Source organism: Pyrgilauda ruficollis, unplaced genomic scaffold (genome assembly GCF_017590135.1).
Source record: "Pyrgilauda ruficollis isolate IOZ18807 unplaced genomic scaffold, ASM1759013v1 scaffold12, whole genome shotgun sequence".
Taxonomy (NCBI): Eukaryota; Metazoa; Chordata; class Aves; order Passeriformes; family Passeridae; genus Pyrgilauda; species Pyrgilauda ruficollis.
This window is the reverse complement of record NW_024510321.1, coordinates 4461978-4477603: the sequence shown is the minus strand read 5'-3', so window position 1 is coordinate 4477603 and position 15626 is coordinate 4461978. Positions and strand designations below refer to the sequence as shown.

General features: G+C 38.8%; 1 protein-coding gene across 15 annotated transcripts in view; it reads left to right on the top strand.

Annotated features, from left to right (window-relative positions):
• Positions 1-15626, top strand: part of KMT2C (lysine methyltransferase 2C) — a 187442-nt gene that overhangs the window by 71567 nt on the left and 100249 nt on the right. For all 15 annotated transcript variants that reach the window (XM_041486406.1, XM_041486454.1, XM_041486464.1 and 12 more), the window contains 2 exons: positions 2510-2649; positions 4274-4383. In XM_041486406.1, coding sequence (XP_041342340.1) covers positions 2510-2649; positions 4274-4383 — 250 coding nt within the window. The remainder of the gene's footprint in view (positions 1-2509; positions 2650-4273; positions 4384-15626) is intronic.

Sequence of the window (15626 nt, the reverse complement as noted above, 5' to 3'; positions counted from 1 at the left end):
GGCTACAGGCCACGGCTACGGGATGGGCCGAGTGGGATTGAGGGCGGTGAGAGGTTGAGGGCGGTGTAGGGTTGAGAGTGGTGGGTAGTGTGGGGGTGTGTTGAGGGGCTGTGGGTAGTGTGGGGGTGAGGGGTTCAGGGCGGTGAGGGGCTGTGGGTGGTGAGGGGCTGAGGGCATTGAGGGGCTGTGGGTGGTGTGGGGTTGAGGGTGGTGAGGGGCCGCGGGCATTGAGGGGTTGAGGGTGATGCTGGTGGTGCGGCATGGTGCAGGGTTGAGGGCAGTGCCAGGATCAAGGGCAGTATGGGTGATGTGGGGCAGTGATGCAGGGTTGAGGGCGGTGTGGAGCAGAGGGCAAGGTGGTGATAGTGATGCGGGACGGTGATGTGGAGCTGCGGGCAAGGTGACTATGAGGGGTGGGGTGATGATTTGGGACCGCGGGTGGTTTGGAGCAGTGGTGATGGGGGACAGAGATGCGGGGTGATCATGCGGGGCTACGATCTGGGGCGGTGGTGATGTGGGGCTGTGATACGGGGCAGTGGTGATGTGGGATAATGATGAGGGATTGAGGGCACGGTGTTGATGCGGAGCCGCGGGCGGTGTGTGGCACAAACCGGGCATTGGGGGATTGGCTCCGGGCGAGGGCCCGGCCGGGGAGGGAGCAGTGAGGGAGGCCGGGGAGGGAGCAGTGAAGGGAGGCCGGGGAGGAAGCAGTGAAGGGAGGCCGGGGAGGGAGCAGTGATGGAGGCGGCTGCCGGCTGTGCCAAACTCCCGAGTCAGACCTGTCCGTGGCTGTGCTGCTGCTGCAGAAGCTGCTGAGAGTGTTCCGCACTCACTGAGGTTGCTTGGGTACACGCTGTATGTTTTTGGCATCATGTTGGTGGTGGAAAAGTGCACACCGTAATGCTGATAGAGAAAAGTGGCTTTTCTTAAAGCTAATAAAAGTAACACTCTCACCTCAGGTTGTGTTCTATAGGTATATGAAATAATATTTTCAGAGAAGTCTGTAGAAAGGGCGAGATTGCAGAGTAAATTGAGAAGTTCTATAAACGGATTGGTTTGATCTTGTGAGAAAGCTTTTTTTTCATATAGAAAAATGCCTTGTCAGTCGAGATTTAGTTTTTCTTTAAAAACTAAAGAAAAAGGATCTTAAGTTTTGGTGTTGTGAGTAGCAGTTTGGTGTTAGAGGAGGCTCCACTGCCATGGGGTGAAGCACTGGCAGAGGCTGCCCAGAGTAGCTCTGGATGCTCCATCCCTGAAAGTGTCCAAGGCCAGGTTGGACAGGGTTTAGAGCAAACTCTGGGATAGTGGAAGGTGTCCCTGCCCATTGTAGGAGGGTTGGAACGACATCCATTCCAACCCAAACCATTCTGTAATTGCAGTGAACATGAATGGTGTTCAAGAACCAGTTTTGTCAAACAGAATATAATTCTTTGTTAAGGATGTTTTAAATGTTGATAGCGTCAGCACTAATAGGTTTTGGGGTAGATATTTTTAAATTATGGAGATCATGAAGATACCATGTAATAATAGAAAACCTTTAAGATTTCTTGGGTGATGCAAGAGAGATGTTACTCTTTTCCCCATAAACTGAGGGGTTTTAAAATGTATTTATAAATGTAATGGCTGAAGTAAAGCATGGTTTTCAGCAAAGCAGAGTTATCACAGATTAAAATTCCAGTGGTTACTGTATCTATTGACAAATGCATACAACTGAGTTATTAATAGCAGAGAGTAATCAAGTTCAAAGACCCTTAGTAGAAAATGCAGCACCACCTTTCCTACCAATTGTTGAGGCATCAGTGATCAGGTCTCTTATCAGTAGGCCTAAATGCACACCCTTAGATGTCCAAGATATTCTTCAGCCTGCAGGAAATAAAGGCAGAATTGTTGCTTCTGTTTTTTTTTTTTTTTAATGCGGTAATCTCTGAGTTGTGTGAATTTTTTTCTGTTGAGATTAGAATTTGGGGAACAAATTAATAAGGTTATAAACCAGTACAATATAGTAGTCTTTATATCACTGCATTTTTTAATCTCCCCCCCTCCTTTCCTCTAGCTCACCCCGCCTTTTTTTTTGTTTTTGAATATCTGATGACATTGTATAAACATGTTTATTTCCAAGCAGATTTTGAAGTCCTGGTCTTTTTTCTACCTTCCCCTCATAGCTGTAGTATTTTCTATAGGCACCTCACCTCTGGATGTTATCTCATTCTCAGTTCCAAGGGTTGGGCAAATTTTAATATCAAACAGAATCAAGCTTAAAGAAGCATGTGTGTCCTGAAGAACTGGAAGAGAGCAGGCTTGTTTATTGAATAGCAGCTTTAACTGGCAGCTGTTACTGGGGAAAGTGTTGGGATAAAATATAAGGAAGACTTTTGTTCATGTTGATTTATATTTTATCATATTAGGAAAAAATTGTACTCACTTGAGTTTTGGATCATTTGTGAGTATCTGGCTAATTGGACAAGGAATGTGATCTCTTCTAAGTTTGTTTTTCTGCTCCCTGATACAGATCTCGATCGAGTATAGCATCATGTACAAGTGTAAGCACCCAAACTGCTTCTGACGATCAGGTTGTCAAATTCTGGGATGAACTCAGTTTAGTTGGCTTACCAGATGACATTGATCTTCAAGCCTTATTTGAGCCAACAGGTAAGATCCATTGTTGTCCTACTTTTTCTCCCTGTTCCAGTAGCAGTACAGTAGCCACAGTGACATGAGTGAAGTTTTGCAGCTGTTGGTTTTTTGTGCTGTGGTGTTTGTCAAGTCTCTGATAGTGCTTCAGTAGCTTTTGCCTGTCAGGTTTTGTTTTTGTAGTCTTCCCTCCAAAAGAGAATCCTCAGCTTTTTTTTGGGGAAGTATCTGTAATCTGCTGCTGAGCTGGTGTTTGGGTAGTAATACCTTCAGTATCATGATTCTGTTTTGGGGAGAAAAGGGAGAAGAAATGAGGCACAGCTTAATATAATTGTCAAAAATCGTAGTCCTCTGACATTACCTGATATCCTGCTGCAAATGTTACTGGAAACAATGGAATAGAAGATTTAGAAGAGCAGTAGAGGCATAATGCGTGTGCATGTTCCCAAAATCTGCAGGTTTGCTGTCAGAAAAATGTCTGGTTTATCATCTGCTCTTTAATTTCAATTGAACTTTTCTATAATTAAGTTCTTAATGACTTTTTCAGGAGGCATCTGTGTCCAAATGCTTTGATGCCAGTAGTCCATTCACATTTTTTGCTCCAAAAAATGGAAATGCATTTACGTAATAATAAAAATTTCTCTTTCATGAGTGTGGAAACTTGTTTCAAGGTCTTATTAAAAGAAAAAAATAAAATCCAATGGCTTTGTTTCAATAGTTTTACTATAGTGGATGTTGATGCCTGGGTGTAGATCTATCAATCTACGTTTTTATAGTTGCTGTTATTTGTAAACGACTCTGCCTAAATCCATTCAGAGATTTTTGGGATTTTTTTTTTTTGGTAGCTTGAATTATTAAGTTGGCCAATACCTAAGTTCAACAGCTAGTGTAAACCATCATTTCTAATTCCTGTATAAAGCAATCAGAGAATTCCTTTGGAAGTATACATCATTTGCATTGTTTTTCCCAGAACTGAATTAGAAACTTCCTGTAAGAGTTACTTGTTGAATTGTACAACTTCTGAATTTTTGTTTTTTGTTAGGTAGGTGTATCTCTCTACTGTGTTTGTTGTATTGACACCATTTTCACAGTCTTTTATATGAGTTCCTGTACATGTTTTATTTTGAGCTTTTAAACACTTTGTGTAGATTACTAAAGCATTATATGAACATATTCTACATGAACATACAGATCTCCAGTCCTTGGGAATCATAATTTAATTAATCATAATTTAACTCTTAATTTAGAGTACAAACTTAGGGAAATGTTATTTACAGTTAAATACAAGGTGAAATGGAACTGTGTGTGTTACACAAGCATTGAATGTAGTATCAAAGTCAGAGAATGCTGTGCACCCCAGTGCTATGATTACATGTTCAGGCACTTGAAAATTATAAACAGATAAAAAAAAAGTGTGTTGTATATAAAAGAAAATTGCAGTGTTTTTAGTGTCTGATAGTAACTGCAATATATTCAGCGTATGATAAGATGGGTTTTCAATGTTGCAACAAGAAAAAAAAGGGGGAGAAGACCTCTCTGTTACTTCTGGCAAGTATTCAGTGCCAGAGGGGAGTTCCATGCTTGGAGGAAGTGCCTGACAGAGCTGTCCAACCCTGGCCCTTTGTCTCTCTGCGCACTCCAGGTCACTGCTGGGCTCATCACCGCTGTGCGGAGTGGTCTGTGGGAGTCTGCCAGACTGAAGAGCAGCTAGCGCTGAACGTGGACAAAGCTGTTGTCTCAGGGAGCACAGAAGTGAGTAAAAACACTTGAATGCTCAAATCTCTAAGAAAACTGGGTGGGTAGGGTTGATAAAAAGATAAACGCAATAAAAAGTGTGACTGTAAATATCCGTGTGTGGATCTCTGAGCGCTCATTTATAATAAGGTTTCCTTGGGCAGATCCTTGTGCTAAAAACTTGAGTTGCAATTTATTATAAAGTTTTATGGAGTTGCACAGGAAATAACATTAATTAGTTTTGAGGTAACTAGAATGTAGGAAGAGCCAGGCTGACCAAAACAAATTAGACACAAAAGAAAAGTTGAGTTCAATTAGCAAGTACTCTGGTAGGTAGAGGTAATATTTATTGTACCAGTTTATGTCCTGAAATTATATGATGCAAATACAGTAAAAAAAATTCTCAGTTACTTTCATGCCAGTTTCAAAAAGCAAGTTAGTATGAAAAAAAGCCAGTGTTTGCCATGAAAACTTACCTTGATACTCTAAATACTCATAGAAATACACAGATAAATATTTAATCTGTTAAATTGAAGTGTTAATGTGTTTGGAAAAGTAAGTGCCTTTGAAAAGAATGAACTTGTTCTGGTGTCATATTCTGGTACCATTTTGAAATCTTGGTTTTACACATTGGTTTTACCACATGTAGCTATTGTTTGGTCATATTTAATAATGCCCAAGACATTTTTTTATAATTGTATTATTTTTTATATTTAATCAGCTATGCTATCAACGAATTTTTGGTGGTTTTCCCTTGGTTATGCTTAGGCCTTTTTTTCACTTGAATCTTCTTGCTTTTAATGCATTATAATAGAAAAAAAAAAGTGGCAAAAGATACCAATAGATGTTCTCCATCATTTGGACTAAAAAGATGCTTCACATCAGTCTTTCAATACAGGCCATGGAATACAGCTTTCTTTGTAGTTTTTTTTATTCATACTAAGTAAATGCTTTATTTTGAATAATTATTTAATTCCTGTGTTTCTGCTTTCAAAATAAAACTATTGAAAATGAGTGAACCTGACAGTATTAAGTTCTAGATGACCTTGAAAACGTTAAAACATTTGTGTGCATATGAGTGTATGTATAAAAATAAAACAGTAAGAATTGAAAGAGTATTCAAAATAGAATATTTTTTTTTTTAGTCTTGCTGCTGAAAGTTTTTGCCCCCTTGTTTTTGGCTTGCAGTCATTTTGTGATCAGCTCATTCTTGTCTGTAGTCATATCTTTTAACAGAAATCCTGGTTGAGCTGTTCAAGTTGGGGTTTTACTGTGTTGAATTTCATTCTGTTTTCGTTATTTCGTTATTTCTTTCTGTCCAGTACCTTGCTCTTTCCCTGTGCTCGGGGTGATGGTGCCTCACCTCTGTCATCAGCACCTTTTTAAGTTTTGCATAGATGTTAACAATGGAATTACTTATCTACACATTTTTTGAAGAATGAGCATCTCTGGTGTTGCGGTTTCTGTTGCAGCCATCTTTTCATGTGCTGTACTGAATCTTCCCTACTGATCTTTTCAAATTCTGCAAGTAATGTTTAGATCTCCCTGTTGCACGTTTCATGACAATGCAGAGAGAGGAGAGGAGTTTGAATTGAGTGTCATTCTGTGTATTTTCTATTCAGTCTTTGCTGAAGCCGTTGAGAAACTTTTTTTTTTTGTGTAGTTCAGCAGTCATCCAGTGAAGAATGACATTGATTTGGTTATTCTCTTTCATCCTTCTTGTGATATCCCCAGGGAGAGCTGAGTAAAGGCACAACTGTGATTCTAGAAGAATAGCTAGATGGAATTGGACTTCTTTATCCCACTATCACACCAGGGATTTGTTTGCTTTTTATTTTATTTTATTTTTTTTCAAAAAATAAGGACCAAACTCTTCCGTAGTTCTCTGTTCCTGACTACAGAGAAGTGTAATGATTGCTTAAGGAGTTGGTGAGGAACTGGCTTGGAGCCCAGGAAATCCTGTGTTTGCTTGTGTCCAGGCTGCAGTGCTTGGTAATAATTCTTCCACTACTTTGAAAGTTGTTACTAAGATTAAGAAGGAAAAAAAAAGTGTAAGGTCCTGGTTGTCCTATGAGATAGTGGAAAAGGTCATCTTTGTGTGAGTTATTTTAAAAAAGTTTAGAATGAAAGGTGAATTAATTAATTGAAAGTATCAGTTTGTGTTTGCAGCATCTTGTGTTTCTGTTCATTTGGGCTTCGTTCTAATGGGATGTTCCTGCATTTTAATAGAAGAGTTCTGTTCAGATGTTCTCAAATCTGTTGGCCATGCAAAAGAAACTCTGTGCTCAGGGCATACAGAAAAATAGTTTAAATAACAGCAAGCTGTATGCTGTTTTCCTCTACTTGTCACCAAATTTGCTTTGGGTTTGTTGTTGTTTGCTTGGTAGGGGATTTCTGTCTTCTTGGAAGTCCTTTTGGCATGAAGAACTGGTTTGTGATGTGGTCTGCAGCACTGCATTTTTCCTTTACTGGGAAAGTACATTTTCTTTTCCTTCTATTCATGTAAAAAAGCATATTTGAAGTGTAACCAACTTTTGATAATCCATTGGCTTAGGTCTTTTCATTTTTGGAGAGCATTTCAGGCCTGTTCTTACCTTGAGGAACGCTTTAATTTGTAAGCTGCATTCATGTTTCTCATTAGTTAGGCTGCCTGTTGTTTGCAAATCTGCTTTAACTGGATGTGACAGTGTTTCTTATTACTCTGTTTACCACTTGAGATGTCCATTTGGCTTCACTGAACTTGTGATTGCATTAGTAAAGCTTGTGTGGACATACTCCACTGACCTGTTCCAAAATACATATTTTTATCCATTTTGGTTTTATTCTGGGCCCTTCTTTGCTGAAGGTTTAAAACACAGCACTACAGAGGTCTCAGAATCTGTGAATGTCTCACAAAATACCCTGCTTAGCGTGTCTTTCTTCTTCAGCTCTTTTGATTTGCTCATTGTGAAGGCCTGGCAAAGGCACCTGACCAGCTTGTTTCATGTATTTGTGTCTAGACAGTGGTGGATTCTTTGTCTTTCTTTCAAAGTATGGGGTTTGCCATTCTTTACTATTCATGAGTGCACAAACCTGCATCTGTGAGGTGTCTGAAATCCTGTGTGTCACGTTGGTTTGTGACAAGGGACAAAGAAAAGCTGGAATATACAGTCACATCTGTGGTGGAGGTGCCTCAGTTCAGCTCTTTGCTTGTCTTGCTTATCTCAGCAAGGGAGAGTCACGGATTTTCTCAGAAATGCTTTCTAAGTTTATGAAGCCATAAGGAAGAACTGATGATCTTGGTGACAAACCTAGTTGCCAGAGCTTTTCTCAGGGTGATCCTAAGAATTCACCTCATTATCCTGGCACAGTATGTGAGGTAGAGCTTCAACACCCCAATGTGGCAGTGACTTTCCCCCACTACTTTAATGGCATTTAATGGGATTTGGGAGTCACTTTGTTTCAAGGTTTGAAAGAAAACAAGTCTTCAAAATATCAGTGGGGGAGAGAGAAGTTCAGTGATTTGTTTGATCCAAAACTTAACTAAATTTTCTTATCATTCATAAGATAAGAATATACTGTTTTGCTCAGTATATAAGATTCACCATGGTAAAGAAGCTGTCACGTAGTCAGCTTGAGGAAGATGGACTTTATTGGTGTTTCTGCAGATATTTATGATAAAGTGCAAAAACAGTGTGAATTGTAGACTTAATAAGACAAACTAAGCAAAAGAATCTGATCAAACAGAAATTACAGTTTTTTTTTTTCCCTGGAAAAAATACAATAGATGTGGACAAGTGGAGTTTACAGCTTTTTCTTTTATCTTTGGTTTCAGTCTTTTGTAACTCTCCTGCTTTCTGATACTTGGAAATTTGAACTTACATTATCATGTAAAGTGTAGAGGCCTTTAAGTCTTGTATTTGTTCAGCTTTTAACAAGACTGGTTTCTGAAATAGTGGTTCCCGAAATATTTTCAGGTATTTTTAAGTAATACTTCATAATTTTGATGTTTATTTTGCATGTATTGAGTAGGTTGCTGTTTGTTTGTCTGCAGTCAGCTGAGGAAAATTAAACTTTGCCAGTTACCTGTCTTACATTGTCTAGCTATAGCTACTCTGTATGCCACTGAGTCCCAAATCATGTGGACTGCTTTTTGTCCCCCAGTATGTAAGTAACTCAATTCAGAAAGTGAGTTTAAGTAGATAATGTATTAAAACTAGTTTGGAACAAACTGAGCAGAAGAAAGGAGTGCAAGGGTAACTTTCCCAGCCAGCTTTCTCTTCTGATAAGATGTAGGAAGCAGTTTCCAAGTTTGGGAGAGTTTGTCAAGGACATGAAAGTCAAAGAAAACAGTGCTGGTGGAAAGCAAGGAGGAGGTTCCTATCTGCTTGAAGACTGAAAAGGAGAAACATGATAGTAATGAAAAGTCTATGTAGAGTTCTTTCCTCAAGACTTGGTTCTGGTGTGATGCCTACCAAGCTAGATCAGAAATAAATAAGCTAAGGGGAAAGATGGGGAACATGTTTACACATCTTTAAAACTGTCCATATTTTGAATGTATCTTCACCCCTTAATCTCAGTGCTCTTCTCATCTTGTTGAAAATTGTCCTTGTTTTTCATGATGTGTGTGTTTTATTTGGGCTGCTTCAAGTTGAAAACCAGTTTGGCTAAAACGATACTTTCTTTTGCCATTCCTTTTATGTGAAAGTGAGCATCCACATCCTAATGTACTGTTAACTTCATACATTGGGGAGGATTGTGCCCATTTAACCACAGCAATTTTTCATTTGGTTGTACTTTTTGTTGAGAAAAACTGTGTCAGAAATGGCTTAGATGACAGAACCTTGAATGTAGGGATGGTGTTGGCTTTGTGTATGTCACAACCCAGCTGAACAGAGCAGGAGTGATGTGGGGTTTTTCTAGATAGAGTGCAGAATTTGCAGCTCTTTGATGCTTTAAAAGCTCTCTTCTTCCTTTTTTCATTATTGGAAGAATGACTAATTCTTAAATCCAGAGAAAAATGCATGAAGAGAATAATATATTATAATTTATACCATTTCTAGGTAGTGTCCTCTGCATTTGCCCATTTTTCAAGGACGAGCTTTGTAACATGAAAACTAAATGAGCACCTCTGGGATTTAGAAGTTCCTTTCTCAACCCTTGAGTTTTTAATGGTGCTTTTTGCATGCAGCAGGCACTTGGCTTCTCCTCATCTCCCTTCACTACAGCTTGGGAGGGACTACCTGGCTGCTCTTGGGAGTGGCTTCTGATTTTATCTTATTGAGCTTTTTTTCCTGTAGTTGCTTTTGTCCTGCAGCTGAGGAAGTACTGCAGGAAGTTTTCTTCCAAAATAACATCTACTTTTTTTTTTTTTTTTTTTTTTTAATGGGTTTCCGTCTCTTAGAGGGCTCCAGCACAGAAAGTGCTAGAGAAAGACTGGAGAAATAGTGACATACATGTCACTTGCATGTGCTTTTGGTCAGTTTGGTAGTTTCATTCAGTTGCTGGCATGTTTTAGACATGCTGTAGCAGTTCAGCAATGAGGGCTGTGGACTATTCAAGTTTTCCATGAATTTCCCTGCTGTTATTTGGAGTTTCTCTAGAGATTTGTAGCCATTTCCCTGCTGATGAGGATAAGCATTGTTTTTAAAGAACCTTACTGACTGAGGGTACAACTTCAGGGATAGTTTAACCCTGTAAATGATCTTCCATTTACTCTGTTCTATAATGGTTTGGATTTTGGTCACTTTAAGCCAGATCCTTGTTGTCTTGAAGAATCTGAATTGTTCTTAGAGCCTACAAATGGTATCAGAAAGCCTGTGTCAATTGTTTTATAGCTGTGTTTCCCAGGTTCTGGAAGGCAGCTGTGGTTATCTTTAAATTATCGTAGTTGGCTCTGATTTACATGTATAATTCTTCTGGAACACCTTTGTACACCATAAATGATGTCAGTACAGCTTTGGTAAATCTGTTCAGGTGACAGAGCTGCCATGGGACCTTTGTGTGTTCAGATTTTTTGCAGGTCCAGCAGTTTGAGAACAGATATTTGATGCTTAGTAAGACCTGCAACTTAATTCTCATTAACATTGTCAAGTGAACAGTGATTCAAGTATTCTTTCATTTGAACCAAAAGAAGCTTTACCATAACAAGGGTGCTCCTCATTTGAGCTCACAGAATCACAGAACAATTTAGCTTGGAAGGGACATGAAAGATCATCCAGTTCCACCTCCCCTGCCATGAGCAGGGACACCTTCCAGCCAGGTTGCTCAAAGCTCCATGGCTTCAAGCAGAAAGAGAGTAGGTTTGGGCTGGTTTAGAGTGGAAGCAGTTCTTTCCTGTGAGGGGGGTGAGGATTGGGACAGGCTGCCCAGAGAAGCTGGGAGTGCCCCATCCCTGGAAGTGTTCGAGGCTGGGTTGGATTCAGCTTTGAGCATCCTGTTCTGGTGGAAGGTGTCCCTGCACATGCCAGGGGGTTAGAGCTGCATGATCTTTCATGTCCCTTCTAACCTAAACCATTCTTTGACTGTGATTCTGTTTTTTTCTTCTGCAGTGAAACACAGAACAGAAAAATGTAAATTAAGTTCTGACGGAAGAGTTTTGTTACCTATCAAAACACAGCACCTTTGAAGCTACAGACTTAAGGACTCAGCTTTCAAAATACAGTTTCCATTTCTCATGTTGTCTGATGCACCACATTTTCTAGAACAAAATACATTTTTCTAAATCCCTGCTGGTATTTAAGACAATGAAGTATTAGTTAAAACTGAGTAAATGCAAATTAAGAGCTTTGAGATTCTTTTCTTCTAGTACATTTTTGTAATTATTTTGGCACCTAAATTATGGATACCTTGGGATATAATTAGACTCCATGCTTGTATGTGAATCTTTAGTGGTGTATTTAAAAGTTTGTAAGGATTACTGTAAACTAGACTGGTCTGTCTGAATAGTTATTGTCATAAAGTACGAGGCAGTGACACATGGGAAATATGTGGCTGAAGTAAAGTCTGAGCACATCTGATGATTGAAGGGGTCTGGAAATAATTTTAATTTTGAATTTTCCATTTTTTAAGAAAAACTCTTTCATTTATTTCATTTATTTTCCTCATCTTTCTGAGAATACTTTGATACTTGGGTAGGACTGGGTACATGGCTGAGGGAAAGGTTGTTAGTAAGGGTTACTTGTTGCAATGTAATTGAGGTTTATGGAGTGAAGAAGTGACCTGTTTCTTCTTTCCCTCCACCTTTTGTTAGGTGGATTGATCCTTCAGGTTTGTACTGTGTGGTGTGAGATACTCTGTTATCATTAAGTAACTTTCCAAGTCAGCCAGCCAGTGAAAAAAAAAAAAAAAGGCATACAAAGCTTCAGTATTAAACTGAAAGTGTTTAATTAAAAAGTTGTTTCTAAAATAATCTGAGCAACATTATGTTTTTCCCCAGCCAGATTTCATTTAAAATAAATACAGAATTTTTATGTATTTTTCCCATAATTAAAATTTTTATTATTAACATTCCAGTAAAGTCAGTACTATGCTTCAGCCTGTTAAGGTCTTTGGGATTTTTACAAGTGGAAAAGTTTATTAGGAATATGAAGAAATACTGATTTTAAGACTGTATGACACCTGTCCACTTCAGCACTTTTAAAAATCAGCATCTCAAGAAACAAAAGATGTTCCTTTCTTTAGATACACAAAACACTGATCTGTTTATGTGTTAATGTGCAGTAGGTATCAATATACCAAATATCAGCAAAGTGTTAGATTTAGAGCTTTTTCTGGGTATGGAGATTTTTTTTTTTTTTTCATTAAGAGCTTTTTCTTTTTTATGGAGTTTGATTCTTATCAAGTGCAGATACTTCAGTGTCATTTCCAGTCTCTGTAGTAGTTCCTTGTTTGATAACTTGTTACCAGTGTGATTCTGACCTGTTGCCTGGAAGAAGGAGCACATGGTCATGCTATTGTTATTTTTTTATATTGTCTTCATCATGTTTATTGTATTTACAAGAGGAAGGCAGGCTTTATTTTGTGAATCACAGTTCAGAGAAGAATTTGCCTTTTCAGATGAAGCAGAACAAAAAGTGCACATTTTAAAACAAATTTTATTTTGAGATTTTTATTTTGATGTGCTTTGTCATGAACCTTCTATGAAATAACAACTATATTCGTATCCCTACCTGTTTGTTTCCAAGTATATGAAAAAAATACTGTGAATTTGTATGCAGGTCAGGTGGTACTGTCAGTGCACATTGGAACTCACTGCTTAGAGTAGAACTGTGTCTTGTTCCTTATTTGGGCCATAAGAACCAAGTTCTAGAACCTGCCCTTGCCAGGGACAGTGACCACTGCATGGATGCTAATATATGTTTTAGGTTTAAGTAATAAACTTTTTTTCACAGTAGGCCAGGATTTTTCATAAAATATCACTTCTTTCCAAATACAATTTCTCTTGCTTCCATTGCTCTGTGTCCCCTACAGTTTTGTACATCCGAACAGAAGTATGGTGTCATTTCTGGCAAGTGAATCTACCTAAATGATCTTTCCCTTTATAACTGCATTTGTGGAATACAGCAGCAAACGAGAGAGGAAAATACTTGGGGTGCTTAGGCAGCACTGAGTGTCTTTCCTTAAGATGGTTTGTGTGGCTTCATCTGAAGGGGGAAGTGTTTGATTTTTCAGCCTGATCCATTGTTTTTCTTTCCCAGAGCAGTGGTGCTGCTGGGTTCCTGCTCTGGAGCCAGGAGGAGGTTCCAGGGAGCTCACCATGGGAGCGCTCCCATGACACTCAAGTAGGAAAGCAGAGCCAGCCTTAGAGTTTTCAGTGTGGGTTTTTTTCAAGCTGAATGCTTTGAAGAATGCACCTTTCTTGAACTCCAGATGTCAGATAGGTGGGTACCAGAATTGGGAGGGAGACTGTGGTTACAGAAACGTTTCTGAGAGGGTTTTTGATGCTGAATAGGTGATAGGCACTGAGGGCAGGCTGAGGTGTAGGAACCAGACAAAATGGACTGGAGCACAGAAAGAGACTGAGAAACAGCAACAGCCCAGGAGTGAAAGCTGAAGAGCCTTGCAGAGAAACATGAAAGGGCCTGTGTTCCTGGAGGAATTTCCAGTGCAGGTTTCCTTTATTCACTAACATTCACTGAAATAATTTACTGGAGGCTCTGAAGTGAAATTGTTCAGTGTGTGTTCCAAACTGCTGAAGTGTGTCTCACAAAGACCTTTTCTTCCTCTGGCATGACTTGGGTAGAAAACACTTTTTTTCATGTGTCGAAAGAAATCCTCTTTTTTTCCTTCTCCCCCCACTTCCCTTGATGTATTTCATAAATGTTACTCTGAGCATTAAGGCAGTGACATAGCAGTTCACTAACATTCATTCCATTGTAAAATTTTATAATCTGGGGGGGAGGGTTACATGTTAAAACCAGAGAGGACCTGATCTCTGAAGAGCAAAGAAAACCCACTGAAGGAAAATCACACTGTCTCTCCAATCAAGAATGTACTTTCTTCCTTGGTAACGTGTCACATTGCTGGTAGGACTGACCCATTTTGGAGCTTTGCTGTAGGAAATGAGAATGCAGATACTTGGGCCCTCCCTTTCTCCTGTCTTTCTGTGCTCAGCAGCAATGGCATAGTCCTTCTGTAGTGTCTACAAAACAGAGAAAATGTCAGTGGAATGCCCCCAAACTCTGAATGTGGAACAAGGAAATAAAATCTCATTTTAAAATGTATGAAAAATATTAAGAAATTTATTTAAATTATTATGCCATTAGTATTTTCAGCAAATAAGAAAACTGGAGCTCTGTATATATATTTAAAAAGTCAGGAAACCATACCCATCTCTTAACCAGCATGCCAGCAGTAAGTTTATAAAAATTTACACAAGGAATTGTGGCAGTACCACCAATCTCCTCACCTTTGTAGGTGTTTTAATGCAGCCCTCCTTTTCCAACCTTATTACCACCTCACTCATGGTTGCTTCTGATTTAAATATTTTATATTCAGTATTTTCCATAGCTCATCTGGGGTTTTTATATTGTTGGTGTTCAAGGGTCTAATTTTGCCTTTTGTGTGATCGTTATATTTATGCAAAAAGAGTAATCGGTCTTTTGGAGTTAATATTGGTTAGTTTCAATCAAGGACAGGTCCTCATTATGCTTTGAGCATTGTAGAAATAAAAAGGCCTCTTCAACAGCTTTCTCCTTAATATATAGCACGGGAATAAAAAGAAAAAATACTTCACTGGGACTAGTAGGTGTATTTGCTCAGCTGTAGCATTGTTTGCTTAGTGTTACACAACTGACTCTAATCTAGGTTTCACAGCAGTATCCCTTTTATATAGTATTTTATTTAAGCGTGTCTGTTAAATTTATCATGAATGTGAGTCACATGGTTTTTTCTGAATGAGAGCTTTACAGTCCAGACTCTTTAATGAAATTAGAATTATAAAGGGGTTCTGATTATTCCAGTCAAAAGAGTCTGAGGTTTTTTCCTGATTACTATAAATTATATTGTGGATTTTCATTTGGGATTTTCACCCATCCTCAGAAATATCTTATAAACATGCTTTAAAACTCAGGAGTACTCATATTAGTCTGCTGGCATCAGTTTGCTTTTAAGCAGTAGCCTAAAAACTACTTCAGAGATTGGTGTACTCAGCAGCTCACAAAATCAAACCATTAGCAAAAAATAGTTTTGAACTCCCTGAAGATTTTGTTATTGACTTCCATTAGTGTAAGTTCTGTCCCAGAGTTGCAGATTGGGCATAAATATTGCAGACATCAGTATGAAGTAGTGCCATTAATGCAGGTGTCATACAGTGCTTTTTTTTTAATAAAATGGAGCAAATCAGGCATGAGAGAGGCATCTTAGGAATCCTCACAAATGTGGAGCAACTGCCCATCCTGTGCAAGTGCATCACCTCGGTGGGAAATACAGACATTGCTTGAATTAAAGCTATTTTTCCTAATAGGCCACTGTTAATAGTCATTTATTTATGTGAAAGAACTAATATTGTTTATTTTCATGTATATACTTGTTCTCCCCGTTCTGCAGATCTGACCTGGGATTAAAAAGTAGGCAGACAATAGTAGGTCTGCTGCCAGTAATGAATGTGTAGGTGTTCCATGAGTCATAGTCATGATTAATTATAAGAATCCTATTAAATAACATTAATTGAAGAACTGATGAAGTGGCATGTTCTCAAAGCAGCACTTCACATACGTTTTTTTACCAGTGTGTTTTCAGTCATATTAATGGTTTCCCTCAAAGATGTCACTCTCCCCTTC